The 19,197-nt window shown below is 38.9% G+C and overlaps 1 protein-coding gene across 1 annotated transcript in view; it reads left to right on the plus strand.

The window, feature by feature from the left end:
- The first annotated feature begins 2,164 nt into the window (after positions 1-2,164).
- The window catches only part of LOC109911701 (plasminogen-like), an 80,462-nt gene continuing 63,429 nt past the window's right edge, over positions 2,165-19,197 (plus strand). Inside the window, exons 1-2 of the mRNA XM_048600948.1 lie at positions 2,165-2,257; positions 11,287-11,418. Of these exons, the coding sequence (XP_048456905.1) occupies positions 2,191-2,257; positions 11,287-11,418 (199 nt within the window). The 5' untranslated portion in view covers positions 2,165-2,190. The remainder of the gene's footprint in view (positions 2,258-11,286; positions 11,419-19,197) is intronic.

Below are 19,197 nucleotides of genomic sequence, written 5' to 3' on the forward strand. Positions count from 1 at the left end.
CTGGCAATGTCTGTGGAGAAAGAAACAATGTTAATAAGTCTGATATGACTTACTGAATTTCTCCAGCATTTTCTGTTCTTATTTCAGTTTTCCAGCATCTGCAATATTTTGTTTTAATTATTATGCAAATATTACATTTCGTTCTCCATCCAAATCATTTATACAGATTGAGAACAGTTACGGGTTTCACAGCAACTCTTGTGGTATCTGACTAACAGACAGCTATCCTGAGAATGATTGTTTATTCCTACTCTCTGCCTTCTTAATCCATATTAGCACTCTAATTTTAGTTACTAACCTCCTGTCTGGAACTATATCAAAAGACTTCTGAAAATCCAAATATGACACTTCCATTGTATCTTTATTTTATGCCAGCTGTAACATCCTCAAAAAACTCAACATGTTTGTCAAATATGATTTCCCTTTCATAAGTCCATGGTAACTCAGTCCAGTTATGCCATTATTTTTGAAATGTTCTGTTATCACATCCTTTGTATAATAGATTCTAACATTTTCCCGACTGCTGATAGCAAGCTAACGGATCTCAATTCTACCTCTGAATGCACATTTAGTTGTCTTATGGACCAGACCAAACGTCCTCAAATTATATACTAGAAGATAGCTTCGACCCTCATTTTCCTTATTTTAAAGGTTAATTGTAGGCATTGCATTCCAGATGCAATTCGATTGGTCAAGCTACTGGATTCATCCACTATAGTTAAAATACAACAAAAGAAAGAAGGAATTGTAATAACTTAACTCTATTGGAAAACTAAACAGAATAACAGATATAGTAACAATTGCCTAATTAACTGTTCCAATATAGAAATATCCCAGATACACACCCTTGACAAAAGGCGAATTCACGAAACAGATTGTCTCACATGCAACCCCAGGAGCAGGAAGAGAACCCCCAGCTTTTGGCTGCAAACAAGGGAGGGAAAAAAAATCACTTCCACTTCTTCAAGACCCCAACAACAACTGCTGACAACTAAAACTAAAAATCCTGGTTCTGTGGGAGCTTGACCACACCCTTTCAAGCTGTTTCTATTGTTCCAACTATTAAAAAAAAACAAGGTCTCACAAGCTGTTTACTCTTGGGGCTCTGGTAGACTGCTCTGCATCTCTGCCTTGAAACTGCGGTTCAAAAAAAAAATCAGGACAAAGTATACCTGTTAAAGCCACAGTATCATCATAGTTGTGAGTAATAAAAACTGTTATTCAGTGAACTTGAGCAGACCAAAAGGGCAGCATGGTGGCTCAGTGGTTAGCACAGGGACCAAGGTTCGATTCCAGCCTTGGACAAATATCTGTGTGGAGTTTGCACATTCACACTGTGTCTATGTGGGTTTCCTCTGGATGCTCTGGTTTCTTCCCACAGCCCAGAGATACACATGTTAGGTGGATTGGCCATCTAAATTGCCCATAGTATCCAGGGATGTGCAGGCTACGTGGATTAACCCTGGGAAGGAAGAGTCACAGGGATAGGGTAGGGGGGTGGGTTTGGGTGGATACTCTTCAGAGGGGTGATGTGGACTCAATGGGCAGAAAGGCCTGCTTCCACACTGTAGGGATTCTGTGATTCTAAGTTCATGAAACAAGCATTGAATCAGCCATCCTGGCTGTATGGTGTCATGGTAGGACTCTTCTAATGTTTTTGATGTACGGGCTGCATTCCCATCATTAGCACACTACACAGGATGGGTGGCCTCTTGTCGTTGTTGGGAGCAGCTGGATGCGCAGGTTACACCATTTTAAGTCTTCAGTGTTTTTGTAACACCAGCAGCAGCGGTAATATGGAATCCAATTTCATGGCTTTCTTTTGTGAAAGGAAGTGATCCATTCAAATCTCAGCTTGACTTTACAGCTTGTGAACATTTGTCTGTATTAGCTCCCAGAAAGATTCAAAAGGCTGTGGATGTTGCTGCATTAATTAGGATTAACAAAGGTCAAGTGAAAATGATTAGATAATCATACTGAAATATTGACTTTTTCTCCTAAACATAGCTGAAGCATTGAAAATGTTCTGATTTCCCTGTGTAATGTTAGCAAGTGTGTGACATCTGTGTTTAGAGAATGATTTACTGTATCTAAATGCAAAGCAGCTCTTTCTGCCCAGGCTTGTTTGTTTGGTGATGCAAAGTCCTCAATCAGTAAATATGACTTATTGCCATATTAGAGACTTCCAAAATGGTTCAAATCAGGATTAAGATGCTTGCGTTTACGGGACTTCTTTTTCTGATTTTTCCATCTTTTGGTAAGTGAAACTAATAACCGATTTGGATGGTTTGTGACTACATATTATAATAAATTAATCATATTACCGCAATGTATATAGTTTTGGACAATACAAATTGATATACTGGATGATTAAAACAAAATAGAAGGGATCTGGATTTATAAGGCACACAAATCAAGATAATGAGTTGTGAGTGTTGAATATGTGCAGCAAAATCCAACATAGAAACCCAATTTCTTTGCAGATTTGTTTTTGCTATATTGAATAAAAAAGTTAAAAAATGCTGGAAATACACACATTTGCATATGCACAAAGCAGTTAGCTGTGGCTAAGTGCCCTGGGGCTCAAATTATTGTTGATTAGCTCCAGAGAATTAAAATCTATGTTGATTCTGCAGTGCAGTGCCTCATGAACACTAGAGATTCTGCTTTTTGAATAAACACAGGATCCATGTTGTCTTTCAAGTTGACTAATGGTTCCATGCTGTTAATTTTGAGAAGAGTGAGAGAGTTTGTCTCCTGTGTCCTGGCAAATTCCCTCAAGAACATCAATAAAATGGATTATCTGGCCATTATTGCTAATTGCAGGAGCTAGCTGTGCAACTGTGCCTACATTTCCAAAGTACTTCATTAATTTAAAGTACTTTGGTATCTGATGTCATGAAAGACACAACACAAATACAAATCTTTCTTCAAGGGAGAAGACAGGTTTGTGTTTAGACTGTAGATCCCTTGCCAGTACTGAGACTATGCAGACTAGTCTAATGTGCATTTCCCACATTGCAGTTTTTGACTTCTGATCACTTGGCTTAAAAGTTCTACAACACATGACATTTAGGTTCATTATTGGAAATGGGAGTGTGGAGGTTGTTGTTGTTGGTAAACACTATTCAACATCTTTGTTCAATAACATTTTCTCATCCTATAACATCTATATGTTCCTTCAGCCAGAGTGATTGAAAATGTAGTCACTTTTGTTCCACTGTTTGAGAGATTTTGACAGAGAACAAAAGATGTAAAAGATCCCGTAATACTGGTGTGTGCAAGTTGGCTGCCATGTCTCTCCACATTCCAACAAACCTCTATAAGTGCTTTATACCCAACGTTCTGCATACATTGCCTTGTGCTATTGGAAATGTGGCAGCCAATTTCAGCATGGCCACCTCTCACAAAAGGCAATGTAATAATAACAAGATTTATTTGTTCTAGAAATGCTGGTGGATGGGTAAATGTTGCCCAGACACTGGGAGAACGCTCCTTCTCTTCAAAATATGATGAAACCTATATTAATGGATATGTCCAATAAACAGATATGTTGAAGGACTAACATAACGGACAAGGGAAAACATACAACAGGCATTCTGAAATAACAGACAATCACAGATTACAAACTATGGACATCCTGTATTGCATCAAACCTTTATACAAATTGAAACAGGAGACATGCAGGTGAGTATGAGACAGTCATATATGAAGAAAATCAGCTTTTTGATGAGCACAATGCCTATTCCTCAGTGTAAAAAAACCATTCCATCTCTGAGAATGAATGTTTGGATGGATCTGTCCTAAATGCAGATGGCTTCTAATGCCACAATGGATGTTGGGCAAATAACTCCCATTGAAAGTCAGCCCCAGCAGCCTCAAATGAAGCTACTGATTTCACTGTAATGTGGTATGCTGCGTGGACTTTCCAGGGAGAGCAATCAAAATGGAACTCTTTGTAAAATTGACGCAGAGTGTGCTGACTGTTAGATTACAGATCTTAGAGGGAACGTGAAGGTTGATACAGGCCTTTTAACTGAAATTCCTGATTATGGACAATATAAAGGCTTTTATCATTTTCCTGCCTTTGTGGGAAAGGGTGTCAATTTGTCCCTTTAAAGATATATTTCCTGGTCTGTGGAGGTGAATATTCAAAGGCTTCAAATGAATCAAGCAGTGGAGTAGGGCAAGACAGAAACTGCCATACCCGTATCTAATTTAAAAGCAGTGATGAGCCATTAATGAAGATGCCTATGGTCCAGGACTGAGCATTGAAGTAATCTACTTTTTGGACAGAGTCATCTCAGAGCTGTGAAGACTCAGATGTCATTGTAGCTCTAACTGGTTGAGCCAAGGTTGCAAGGCTTTGTTGGCTAATATTGTATTGGAGTGCACTGTCTGATAGCCGCGCAATGTTCTGTATGAACGGGGAGAGTTAGCTGAAAGATGGGCATTTGGCACAAAAACAAAAAGATGGAGTAGTGGCTGCAGGCATCCTCAGCTGATGGTCTTTAAAGGATACATCATTGGGTTCCAGGATACTAAATAAGTAACAGTTGTCATGTTAATTCCCCAGTTTGAAATAATCTTGCTCAACATTTTACTGATGCCACACAGTGGGACCTCTCCAGTTTATGGACTAGCCTGGAGGTGACTAAACAGGTGGTGCAATTTGGGCTACAGTGAAGTCTCTGTCACTGAGCAATGAGTCAGGTAAAGAAAGGGCATTTTGCATTTTTGAGAGTTGCCCCCGTATTGAAGTGATGTTACAGTCTGTGTGTGGCTGTTCGTGACTCTCTGTAGCTCAGACTGGAACCCACAAGCTTTCTAAGCATTCCTTGATTATGCTGCATAGTTACCATCTGGCTGATTGATTTCAGAGCTCAGCTCCAGCTCATCTCTGTGCATGGCATTGGCTAAGCCCCAGTGAGGATTACAGCTTTGCGCCTCCCCTGATGATTCTTGCGCAGCTCACTGCTTTGAATGTTCCTGCATTAATTGGGATTAGCAGAAAGTTTTATGGGGTGAAGTGTCCACTATTGTTGCCACTAGGTAGTGAGATCATAAAGAAGACAGAGTGATTCTGTCCTCATAATGTTGAGTAACAATCTTTATAATTAATCACAATATAGATATAAATCGGTAGGAGAGAGCATTCCTAGAAACCTTCAGGCTCAGTCCTAGTTCCAAGAGGCCCTGACTTTACAGATGAAGTATGCTTTTCATTAGCATAATAGGATTTAGTCATTATCCTAAACCCACTAGTCTGTCAAATTGAGGAAACAGTGTGCAAACAGTGAGAAAATGAGTCTTTTCCAGTGGTAGCTCTACACCCAAGCACTTTTTCCAGAAGTTATTGCCACCTCCTTTCTCCTATGTCCCTACCATTGAATTATTCCCCTTGGCATCTGATGGTCAATCTGTTTCTTTGAGAAACTTTCCCTTTGCACAGTGGAGGTGGATTGTGGTCTTGGGTTTTATCATCTCTGCTGTTCTGTAAAGTGATTGGTAGGACTCAGCTGTCAATCAATTATCCTTCAGCCTTGCTGCTTCAGCAGAAGGGTTTGTTTTCCTCCTAATACAATATGATTTGTCATGCTTTCCAAACAATAAGCCATCCTTAAGATTTGTCTTCGGAACCTTCAAGACACTAGTGCAACCTATTATCACATTTCCCTTTATAATTTGTTCTGTGATTGCCTGAAAGCTGGCAAGTAGAACTGAGAGACATAGTTCATTACAGAAATTGCATTGTGCTCCAAGTAAGAGAGATTTGCAATGGGTCTTCAAGATTGTTTGGGACATTTTGTATTATAATTACCACTTTGAAAATAAGGACATCTGCAAATAAAGGTTAGCTTGAGTAAATTCTTAAGGTGGCCATAACTTATAGAGGCTAAGCTACGGGGCAGATGAGACCTTGGTTGGATGTTTCACCTGAAAGATAGCACCCCTGACAGTGCAGCACTCTGTCAGAACTACTGTCAGAAAACCAACGTTGCCCATATGCTGAAATCATTGGAATGGGCTTTGACCAGATGACCTCCTGATGGAAGCAAGGATTGTTAATGAAAATGTAACAGCATGATAATTGTTGGCTAGACTTACAAGGCATGCAAAAAAATACTGAATTTGAAGAGCTGAGTCAATGATATTCTCATTGCTCCACTAAAGAGATGAAAATTTAATGATGTAGCCAATGCACTTCAAGAAGAAAGGGAGGCAGTAGAATAGAAAATTGTCTTGACAATCCATTTTACACTCTGTATGATCTTCTTATGGGAAAGAAATCCCATTATAACCTGGATTAAATGTCTTGTATGACTTATGCAAGATCTCTAGATCTCTATATCTGGAATTCATATTTGGTTGGTCGTAAAATTATTTAATATGACTCCATTTGGGAGCTATAAGCATTAACAGTGCATATAGAATTTCCTCACAGTTCAAGTCAAAAATTGTTGGAGTTTGGGGCACTATTCAACTTGTGTTAAGGATATCTTACACAGTTCATTTCAGAAATGGTCAGAAATATAGTCACTAAAAAGAATATGTATTTGCTTACTTTACATGCCTTGGCATTTTTGTGAGCTATTATTGAACGCATTCTCCATGTGGCTGTGTACAGGAGTTCTAATCAATAAAGAAATTAACAAATCCATACAAGGAGCATTCCCCTCCCCTTCTCCACTCACTGCCCATTACCTCCTTCTCTCTCCAATCCCCACTACTCCATACACATGAGCAGTGCAATACAAGTCTGAGCATGGTGATATATACTAATGAGACACAATATACATCATTACATCATCAATGTCACATGATCATTCTCCAGCTTTTTCTGTGTTTGTTTTAGATTTCCAACATCTGCAGTATTTTGTTTTTATTATGCGTTTATCTCTTGGTTAACTGGCTGAAAAAAGTGAACCTGATGAGCTAACATTTTTTATTGCTGGCAGACCTTGAATTCCCTTGTCATTTTCATCAAATCAGTCCCTGTACCTCTTGGTGCTGTGTCTAATGCTCTAATTTAAAGTAGTTAGTACAGGAGTGTGTGTTCCCAAAGTTCTTCTGGAGTGGAATTGGCAATTGAAGTGGAATCAGGGTGTTCTATTCTGGTTTGTAAGTTTGCTTAATGTCTATCTCTACAGGATGAGGTTTGCAGGTTGTTAATTCAAAATGTCTTTGATAGGTTGTCTCTAGGTCTGTTTTTGGACTTATGCTTCAAATGGAAGTTCATGTTTGAGTGAATGAGCAATGATCTGTATGACTGTCAGCACTGGTTATCTCAGCAATATGTAGGATATCCTTTAGGTCACACTGGTACACTACCAGATGCAGGTGTTTAGAGCAGAGATATGCAATATGGTGTGGACGTGATTGTTTTTTTGCTGACAAACATGTTGGTTATGGACAGTTGCTTTTCTGCATTAAATTTTCTGCATTAAAAGAGTACTTGTCCATTTTCATTGCAGTTTCCAGCCGAATGATTTCAGGCATTCAGATCACTGTGGGGGATCCCCAGTGTGGGGGATTTCAAGACTAGCAGGCATATTTTCAAGATGAGAGGAGAAAGATTTAAAAAAAAGACAAAAGGAGCACAGAGAGTGGTTCATGTGTGGAATGCACTTCCAGAGGAAATGGTGGTTGTGCGTACTGTTACAACGTTTAAAAGAAATTTGGCTAAGTCCATGAATAAGAAATGTTTGGAGGGATATGGGCCATGTGCAGGCAGGTGGGACTAGTTTAATTTGGGATAACGGTCGGCAAGGACTGTTTGGACAAAGAGTCTGTTTCCGTGCTGTATGACTCTGACCCTCTGACCACTTAAAATGGATTGAAGACAAGCAACTGCAGAATCATATTTCTGAAGCAGTGATTATATCACTGTAAGAGATATTTGCAATACTTCAAATTTACAAGGATGTTGCTGGGTCTGGAGAGTTTGAGTTATAAGGAGAGGCTGGGACTTTTTTCATAGATCATAGAACCTACAGTGTGGATACAGGCCATTCGGCCCAACAAGTTCACACTGCCCTTCCGAAGAACATCCCACCCTGACTCATTCCCCTACCCCTGATTTCCCCATGTCTAACCCCACTAACCTAAACATCCCTGGGCACTATGGGCAATTTAGCATGGCCAACCCACCTACCCTGCACATCTTTGGACAACAGTGTACTTTTATGGGATGAATGTTGATTTACTGAATTCCTGTAAGCAAACATTAGTGATGCTAAACATCTACAATTGTTCTAGATTCTCCAGAACTTGCAATACAGGAAAAATCTCATAAGGGCACTATTATTTTTAAATGTATGAATACTTTTATTTATTAGTTCCAACAGGAGATAAGGCAATTTGACTCGGTGTGATAGTTGCAGATTTCATATGATGAAGGCACCAAGAAAATTCCCAATTAGAATTTCTGCACTAGACCTGTTTCAGGTTGGGGTAGAGATCACCTTCAATAAGGGTCAGGTAATACTATAACATAACTATCTAGTGGACTGTCCTCCTAGTCTAGCTTTGATCACCTAAGGGATTAGAGAGGAAATTTTCAGACTGTTTTCCTCAATCTGCTTGCATTTTTGCTGTCCCTTAGAATATTCCATGACATTATAAAGTTCATATAACTTTGTTTGTGTGTAATTGCAATTTTTTTTCCCTGATAAGCTCACAGTGATGATATCATAAATGTTTATTTTTGGTAAACTGGAAATAAGATGGCATCTTGATAACGTTGGTAAACTGGTAATCCAAAGGCCTAGGTTCAGTTAAGATGCCTAGGCCCAATCTCTATCTTGGCAGCTCGATTGGAATTTCAATCAATAAAGTTTAGATTTGAAAACAAATCTCACTAATGGTGACCATGAGACCATTATTGATAGCTGTAACAACCCACCTGGTTCATTAATGTCCTTTAGGGACGGAAATCAACTGTTATCACCCGCTGTGACCAACATATGACTTGAGACCTACTGAAATGCATTTAAAGATTAACTTGCCCATAAAATGATTGAGCTGACTATTCATTTCAAGGACAATTACAGATGGGCAACAAATATGTCAGTGAAATCTACAGTGAGGAATGAAAAAAAACTATGGATACAATGTTCCTCTCCCTGGAGATAGAGAGAAAAAGAAATAATTAGTGAATTCACTCTGGAAATATACCGATCCCTTTTAGCCAACTCACTAATTTATTTCTGAGCAAGAAGGTCCTTTGGAGACTTTGACTCACTTTGGCAATTAAGGCCCTTAAGTAGTCAATAAATCGTTACTTAAGGGCCTCAACATTCCACCTCCGTGATTACCTGCTTTGCCTCCAGGCGAGAAAAGTGGTTGGTTTCCTGACTAGGTAACCAGGGTGACCCGCCTACCAGGTTGGGGAGGGGGCCTCTATTTGTCCCAGTCTGGGGAAATTGGTGGCATGGCTGATAGGAAAAAGGGGTGGTTTTTGATGGCCTCTAAAAGCCACCTCCTGTTCTTGACTCTGACTTACCTCCATCCTATGAAAAATATGAGATCACTTTCTTGCTGTTGGATATCCTGTAGAATCAGTCTTTGTCAATGATCTATAGGAACTAAAAGTTGCTGTTCTCTGATTGTCCAGCAGCTTCTGATGGACTGGGATGCTACTGTTGAGATCTGCAAAAGGCCAAGACATTTGCTGGTCGGCCCTTGACATGCTGATTGGGGTGCTAAATGATTAATTTCCTTGGCAGTGAGGGCAGTGAGGTAATCAATACATAACATGCCTGGCCTCAGATTGGGTCTGGAAAATGGAAAAAGCATACCATATGATGAATCTAAATCAACCAATCATAGACACAAAATAGCATTAAACCACAGTAGGCTGTGATGCAGAAAATACTCCGATCACATGGGCCAAGCTGGATGGCCCAGAGGCTTCCTCTGATCTGTTACTTGTTGCATGTTACCGAATAGTTTATTATTACAGACCAGGGAAAAGACTGGAAAGAATTCCAGTTCATTAATAGCAGCTTGAGTAAAATCAGGAGTGTTGAGATTAACCATACTTATGGCCAGTCCTACTAGGCTCCTGTTTCAGGAAGATGAAAGGTCTGGCCAATCCCACTGCTGCCAGAAAATTTCACTGGGCTCACCTATGTTGCTTCCAATATTAAATATCCTGTGTGGCCAAATTTTTTCCGAACTCCATCTACAAATTCGCTGACAACACCACCATTGTAAGACGGATATAAACAATGACAAGACAGAATACAGGAAAGAGAGAGTGCTTGGTGGTGTAGTGTAAATATAACAACCTCTCCCTCAATGTCAGCAAAACTAAAGAGCTGATCATCGACTTCAAGAAGCAAGGAGGTGGACACACTCCTTTCTACATCAATGGAGCTGAGCTGGAGATGGTCTAAAGGGTCAAGTTCCTAGGAGTCATGATCACCAACAATCTGTCCTGGACTATCCACACAGATGCACTGGTCAAGAAGACACAACAATGCCTCTTCTTCCTCAGGGGCTAAGGAAATCTGGCATGTCCATAAGGACTTTCACCAACTTTTATAGATGCACCATAGAAAATATTCTATCTGAATGCATCACAGCCTGGTACAGCAACTGCTTTGCCCAGGACCATAAGAAGCTACAGAGTTCCAAACACAGCCCAGACCATCACGCAAGCCAACCTTCCATCCATTGACTGCACCTACACGTCTTGCTGCCTCGGAAAGGCAGCCAAAATCAAAGACTCCTCCCATCACAGTTATAATCTCTTCCAACCTCTTCCATCAGGCAGAAGATAAAGAAGTTTAAACACATGTACCGACAGGTTCAAGATCAGCTTCTTCACTGCTGTTATTAGACCCCTGAATGGATCTCTCAAATTTCAAATGCAATGTTGATCTTGATTTTTATACACCTTCTTTGCAGCCATAACTTTGTATTCCACACTCTGTTCTATCACCCGATGATTTTTGTATGGTACGATCTACCTGTACTGCATGTAAAACAAAACCTTTCACTGTACCTAGGTACATTTGACAATAATACATCAAATCAAATATCCTCCCACATCAATGTCATGTTAATACTTCTATCAAGGTCCTTTAGTCTGATAATGGGCATGAACTATGTAATCCTATGAATGAAGGGCAGTGACAATGAAGGGAGGGCAAAGAAAAGATGTTGGAATGAAAGGAATATTTCTATTGTTCTAGATTGATGTTGCTACTTTAATCCTGTTCTTTAACATTTTTCAAAAGCTGCAAAATTTACCAATACCTTTATTTTCTTCTTCCTTAGCTTTTCTTTTGGAATGCAAGTCGGGCAATGGCGTCAACTACAGAGGAACCACAACAAAAACCATTTCTGGAAGAACCTGTCAAAGATGGGACAGCAACACACCACACAAACCAAAGTCAGTCTTTAATCTCCGTTAAAATGTTCAATTTACACAGGGAAAAGGACAAACAACATTAAAACATGTAATAAATGAAATGAATGCCAAACATACTTAAATTGGATTTGTTTCTCATTTGTTTATTTTAGGGACATATTGGGTGGCATCATTTGTTAAACTTAAACCTACTTTCTCACAATGTATAAACTGCTAAAAAAAAGATATTTAAATAATTTCACAGCCAATGGATTATGTTAAAAAATGCTGTGGAGAAACAGGAGAAGCTAGGATTGTTCCCCTTACAGCAAAGGAGATCAACAGAATATTTATTGAAATGTTTAAAAATACGAAGGGCTTTGTTAGAATAAAGAGAGAAAATTGTTTCACCGACTGGAGGGTCAGTAGTCACAAGACAAAGATTTAAAATGATTGGCAAAAGAGCCAGGAAGGAGATAAGGAGAAATGTTTTTGCGCAGTGTGTTGCTATAATCTGGAATGCTGTATGAAAAAGGGTGGTGTAAGTGATCACTTCAAAAATCACTTTTAAATAGGAATTGGATAACTTGTTCACGAGGACTGGACAATGGAATAATTATGCTGTAAACTCTTTGACTCTCCATAAAAATAGTTACCCCCTAACGGAGTGGCAAGAAATGCAGAATTCACAAACAGATATGGCCCCAAATACTTATATCATTGAGGGAACTTTGCAACAAAGGAGCATGTAAGGAGGAAAAACACAGAATAAATTTTCTGCTAGTCACCAGAGATAGAAAAGACTTGTATATCACCCCCGATGACTTCACCCTGTTATAAATCATCGCAGGCAATTCAGAATTTTTGAAATCTAGTCGCTGTTGCAATCTGGGAAACACAGCAATAAATTTGAGCTCAGCAGGCTCCCACAAACAGCAATGACTAGATCATATATTTTAGGTCATGGAAATAAGGTGGACCTAGGCTGTAGAGAGATTAGAATACAAGGATAAGAGGTATTGTTTTGTTTTGTACCTCAGAGATATGCAGAAATGAGAGATCAGTTTCTATTTTTAAAGGGAGTCTTATTTGCAGTGCTTATAAAATGTTGCTTTGGCTTAGTTTCTGTTGCACTCTGCAAACACAACCATGTAGGCTTGACTAATTGCACACAGCAAATAATGAAGAGTGAGCAGACACACATATTGAACAATTGAATAATAGATCATTGGTGGGTGTCTTTTAATTTCCGATGATTCTTGTAAACGTTTGTGCCCCAATCCTTTGATACAATTGCAGCAGGGGAGCAGGTTGGGATCCGGAAGTGGAAATTTGCAATCATATTGAACTATGAATAGGTTATTTGGCCCCACAAACCTGTTCTGCAATTCAATAAGATCGTAGTTGATCCAGTTGTGCCCTTAATTCCACTTTTCTGCCAATCCCTGACACACTTATTAGTTAACAATCTAGCTACTCTCCCTTAACAACATTCAATGACCCTTCTTTCCCTGCTCTCTGGGGAAGAGAATCCATTGGCTTATGACATTCTAAGGGGAACAAAAATTCTCCTCATCTCCATCTTAAATGGGAGACACCTTATTTTTAAATTGTGACCTAGTTCTAATTTATCCCAGCATCCACCCTGACAAATGCCCTCAAAATCATACATGTTTCAATAAGATTGCCTCACATTCTTCTAAACTTTAAATGGATACAGGCCCAACTTATAGAGTCACAGAGTTTTACAGCACAGAAAGTGAACCATCAGCCCATCATATTTATGGCAGTTATCAACCACCTATCTGCTCTAGCTCCATTTCCCAGCACTTGTCCTGTCCCATTGTATGCTATGGTGTTTTAAGAAGTCATCTAAATACTTGTTAAATGTAGTGATGGTTTCCTCCTCCACCATCCTTTCAGGCAGTGAGTTCCAGATACTCATTTCCCTCTGGGTGAAGATATTTCTCCTTAAAATCCTTTGAAATCTCCCGCACCTTTAGCTTAAATCTATGCCCTGTAGTTATTGAACCCTCTGCTAAGGGGAAAGATTTCTCCTAATCTTTGACACTCAGAACTTTGCATACCTCAGCCAGGTGCTCCCTTAGCCTTCTCTACTGTAAGGAAAACTGTACCTGTCTAGTCTGTCTTCATTGCTGAATTGCTTCTCCTTCAGCCCAGGCAACATTCTGATGAATTTCTTCTGCACCCTCCCTAGTTTCTCCCTGTCTACTCTTTTCAGCCCCCTATCATCTGCAAACTTTGAAATTGTGCCCTGCAGACCATGGTCTAGGTCAATATTATAAATCAGGAAAAGCATAGGTCCCCCATTACCCCCTGGGTAATTTCACTACAAACATTCCTCCAACCCAAACGACATCCATTAACCAGAACTCTTTGTTTCCTGTCATTCAGCTAATTCAGAATCCACATTACTATTGATACTTTCACTCCATGAGCTGTAACTTTGATCACAAGCCTGTTGTGTGGCCTTGTATCAGATGCCTTTTAGTGAAATGCCTTTTACGTACATCACATCAACAGCATTGACCCCATCAATTCTCCCCATTATCTCTTCAAATACTTTTGGTAAATTATTTAAATATGAATTTTCATTAGGAATTCCATGTTAGCTTTCTTTATTTAATCCGCATTTGCTATGTAACTATTAATTTTCTCCCAAAGTATTGGTTCTAGAGCTTACACCACTTATGTCATAACCTGTGATGTGACACTTCGTCAAGTGCCTTCTGGAATTCACAAATTCCCCATTATCCACATTATCCATTACTACTGGAAAAAACTTAAATAATTAGTTAAGTATGATTTTCTTTTCATAAAACCAAGTTGACTCTGCCTGACTGCATTGATTTTTTTCTAAGTAATTGCCTCCTTAATTATAGATTGCAGAAATTTCAGAATATGACAGATACTAAGCTAATCGGCCTGTAGTTTCTTGCTTTCTGCCTCCCTTCTTTCTTGAATAGAGGAATTACATTTGTTATTTTTTTAATCTGATGGGACATTTCTTAGGAAATATCTGCTATCTCACCAGCTGCTTATTTAAAGAACCTAGTTTGAGATCCAGTAGGATCTGAGAACATGTACGCTTTTAGTTACAATAATTTCCTCAGTAACCTCTTCATGATGATTGTAATTGCTTTAATTTCTCATTCTTTAACTTTCTTATTTATACATATTTCCAAGATGTTTTATGTGTCTTCTACAAAGAAGGATGACGCACAATGTCTGTTCAATTCATCCACCATTTCCTTATAATCCATTATTAATTCCCCAGACTCAATCTATAGAGGACTATCATTGATGTAACTTACATTTTTCCTTTTTAAATACCTATAGAAACTTTTATTATCTGTGTTATTTTTCCATCTAGCTTTTTATTGTATTCTAATTTCTACCTCATTAGCCGTTCAAATGTTATTTGCTGTTTCTCTTCTTGGCTAATCTTCTCACATGATTCCAATCTTCATGGAATTGTGCACTTCTTTTTCAATTTGATACAATCTTTAACTTCCTTAATTGGCCATTCCCGGGGAAGACATGTAAAAGAGGAATCTTGGTCTTGTGTCTAGCAGCACAAATTGATTTTTATTCAATGATAGTAAGAACTGCAGATGCTGGAGTCAGAGATAACACAGTGTGGAGCTGGAGGAACACAGCAGGTCAGGCAGCTCTTTACCAACAGAACGTGGGAGAGGTCCTTGAAAACAGTTTCATTAGAACGTAAAAAATAAGATCAGGAGTAGGCCATCTGGCCCATTGATCCTGCTCCTCCATTCAATAAGATCATGACTGATCTTTTCAGGGAATCAACCCCACTTACTGCCCACTCACCATGACCCTTAGTTCCTTTACAATTCAAAAATCTATCTATCTTTGCCTTAAAAGCATTCAGCAATGTAGCCTCAACTGCTTCACTGGGCAGGGATTTTCACAGATTCACAGCCCTTTGGGTTGTTCCTCCTCAGCTCAGTCCTACTGCTCCCCCTTATTTTGAGGCTATGCACCCTAGTTCTAGTTTCACCCGCCAGTGGAAACAACATCCCTGCTTCTAGCTTATCTATTCCTTTCATAATTTTATTTGTTTCTATAAGATACCATTCTTCTGAATTCCAATGAGCATTGTCCCAGTCTACACAGTTTGCAGCAAACACTCTCAATTCCAGAATCAACCTAGTGAACCTCCTCTGCATCCCCTCCAGTGCTACTACATCTTTTCTCAAGTAAAGAGATCAAAACTGTACACAGTACTCTAGGTAAGGCCTCTCCAGCACCCTATACAGCTGCAGCATAACCTTCTTATTTTTAAACCTTATCTCTCTAGCAATGAAGATCAATATTCCATTTGCCTTCTTAATTACCTGCTGTACCTGCAAACCAAGTTTCCACCAGACACTCTGCCTCTCTCAGCCAACTACAGCATATTTATACATTCCACATTATAGGAATTACATGCAACGTTTTGATGTCATTGTTAGCCACATCCTCCTAATCTACTCATTCAATCCCGTAAAAACACAATCTATGATGGACAACTCTATGGACAGCATTAGGTCCTCCCAAGATCTCATGATGTTTACCAGACACCTTCATCACCTGTCTTTTGGGAAATTACAATGCATCTTTTTCAATCACATTCCAATACTGGCAGTTATAATTCTTCCCAGATATTTGTCAGCTGCATCACGTTAATTGCCAATAAACTGGATAGTTGCTTATCACTAATGACATTTTCAAATTCTGTTGTACAATTTATGTTCTCTACTAACTATATTACAAGAGATACAAAAAGGATGCTAATTTCTGCGAATTGTTATAAAATTTGTAATTTCAGATCCAGTATAAAATTATACAGTTACACCTAATGTTATAATTCTTTGACAAAGCTGACAAGTTGGGGAGCAACTTCTCTATCTCTCAACATTGGTAGATCAAACAAACAATGCCTTTGTCTTCCAATTTTGGCAAGTTACATGCTTCAAATTGGTTTTAAACAGAAATTTGAGATGAACTTTACTGTCGCTATTCTAAATACTTTTCATAGTATTTCTTTTTACTTAATAAGATGGCATCTATTCAAATTCCATTGATGAGGGTGAAATTCAATCACTTACACGGCTTTACCAAGTCATTAAATGAAACTTATTTGGATTCTAAAGATACAAAAGGATATGGCCTCGCTCTCACCCTTATCTTATAATTTGTCTTTGTCATTCTCCCTTTGATTATTGGATGCAAGTATCTGCTCAAATTGTCTATATCTGTACTTAGGCTGTTTGCTAACTGCATTTGTTTATTTTTCTTGAAGTCACACTGGCCATATTTTACAAACTCTTTTTACCTGGTATTATGCTAACTATCTCTTGGTGCTGCCTTAGAGATTATCTGTTTACACCATTTGTCGCTTCATCTTCCCTGCTAATGAAGTGGGCCCGTCTTTATCGTCTAAGGTTGACTGCTCATAGGAATTCAGCTAAATCTTTTCATGTTAGTTTGTAGGTTGCATTTTTAATTTACAATACCTAAAAAGTTCAGAATTCTATGGGGTCAGACTTTTCCTTCTACAATTTTACTAAATAACAAATTTGGGATTGTTAGTGTTCAAGTGTCTCTTATCTAGGTTTTTCAAGGATTTTCCTTATCAAAAATGCTTACGTGCTTAGGGCTGCTTGCCTTTCGAAATTTAATTAAAGTCCCCCTGTCTTTTCTCACCAAGACTCAATTATGATTCCCAAGGGACCTTTCATTATCTTATCCGGTGACTTTGTGTGGAGACCACAAGTCTGGTGTGACAGTTTCTCGAAAGTACCAAGAAATGCAGATGCTGCAGTCAGAGTCAACACAGTATGGAGCTGTAGGAACACAGCAGGTCAGGCAGCATCAGACGTTTCGGGTCAGGACCCTTCTTCAGAATAGATGCTGTCTGACCTGCTGTGTTCCTCCAGCTCCACACTGTGTTGACATGGTGTGAAAGTTGTTATGTGTAGCTGCCAATCCCTTTTTGGCCATCTTGTGTCAGCTAAAGGGCCCTGGACAGCCATTTTAGGTCATCTTTAGTCATGGGCAGCTGCAACATAAGCTATCTTTTGTCTAGAGTCTTTATTTCTCATTGGAATGAGTCTTTGAGTGTTATGAAACTTCTTACATGTCTGCCACTGCATTCATACTGACCAACCCCTTAACCTAATTTTGTGATTCACTTCAGCCAGCTTTATCTTCATCCCCTCATAAATTCCTTGTTTATTTAATGTAAAACACTAGTATTTGGCCCAATCTTCTCTCATTCAAACTGAATGAGGAAATGTTTAACTTTCTCCAATTCTTTTTCAGACTAACAGGAACATAACTATTTCTTAACAAGCACACCTGGTCCATAGCTCAAAAGTTAAAATTCTGACATTCAACAGTCATGATCCTCCACAAATGTCAAATGAGTGAATAACCTAATGGAGTTCAGCCTTCAACATTAAGGGTTTAATTCTAACTTCCCAAAATAGGTTGGTTCAGATTGTGACAATACTATGACTTTAAGAGGCATATTTTGTCCTTTCTTAACGAAGAAAGGTTGAGACAGAGATGTTGATTGGTCTGCACTAAAGCCCATAAACTAAACAGAACAAAATTGCCGATGCATTGTGCAACTTTGATGAAGGAAGACAGAGGCATTCGGTGCATCTTATGGACTGTGCTAGGGAATGTTTGCGTGCTTAGAGTCAATGTAATGTATATGCATTGTAGTGTACTAATAGTGTAAGACTAAAGGTTTTTAAAAATGAAGCCATCTTTGTATATTGATAGTTTATTTTTAAGGCGGGGGGGTGGGAGATGTGATGATTCTATGGCTTCAAGAGATGTATTTTGTCCTGTTTTTTCTCATGAAGAAAGATTGAGATCAGAGGTGCCATTCAGTCTGCCCCAAAAGCCAATAAAGTAAACAGCTTGTAACGCCCTGAGGTCTTTTTCCTAAGGTTAGAATAATAAATAGAATTAATAAAAGCAACAATAGAACCTGGGTCAAGCCCCCACAGAACCAAGATTTTTAATTCTAGTTTTTCAGTAGCAGTTGCTGGGGTCTTAAAGCTGGGTTTGGAAGCTGCAGTACATCTCTTCCTGCTATTCTGTCTCTCAGATTTTTCTCTTGATGTTTTTCCTTCTGGGCTGCAGTATTGCCTGTGAGACAACCTATTTTACTGAATTTTGCCTTTTGCCAAGGGTATGTTTATGGTTTGTTACTATGTTGGAACAGTTAGTTATTAGTAGTTAATGATCTATTATTTTGTTAAGTATTTCGATAGAGTTACAGTTAAGCCAATGTTTTGCTTTTATTTTTATTTTGTCTGTATTTTAATGGCAGTGTAAAAATAAAGTGTGTTTTGCTTAACATCGAATAGTTTGACCAATCAAATTGCATCTGGAATGCAACACCTTACACTTATCTTTAAAATAACAAAAAGTTAGGGTCTAGACTATCTTCTGAATATATTTTGAGGGAGTTGGGTCTGGTCCATAACAAGATCGTGCCAGAGATTAAAATGCATAAAATCTGAACCAGAAATTGAACCCATTTCAAACCCATTCACTTCTGGTTTAATACAGACAGGATAAGGGTCTTTGTACTTCAATTCTACAGGATATTCAGGAAACATGGTTCTTGGGGTCCCCTGAGCTCAGAACAGCCCTCATTTCCCTAGCACACAAAATGGCCTCTAGACATAATCTGGGCCAAGAGCTCTGAGAGCAGTGATAGTAGGAACTGCAGTTTACCTGGACCATCTCTAACACCTCTCTCCCCTTCCTGGACCTCTCTGTCTCCATAT

This window comes from Rhincodon typus, chromosome 9 (genome assembly GCF_021869965.1).
Source record: "Rhincodon typus isolate 14 chromosome 9, sRhiTyp1.1, whole genome shotgun sequence".
Classification (NCBI taxonomy): Eukaryota; Metazoa; Chordata; class Chondrichthyes; order Orectolobiformes; family Rhincodontidae; genus Rhincodon; species Rhincodon typus.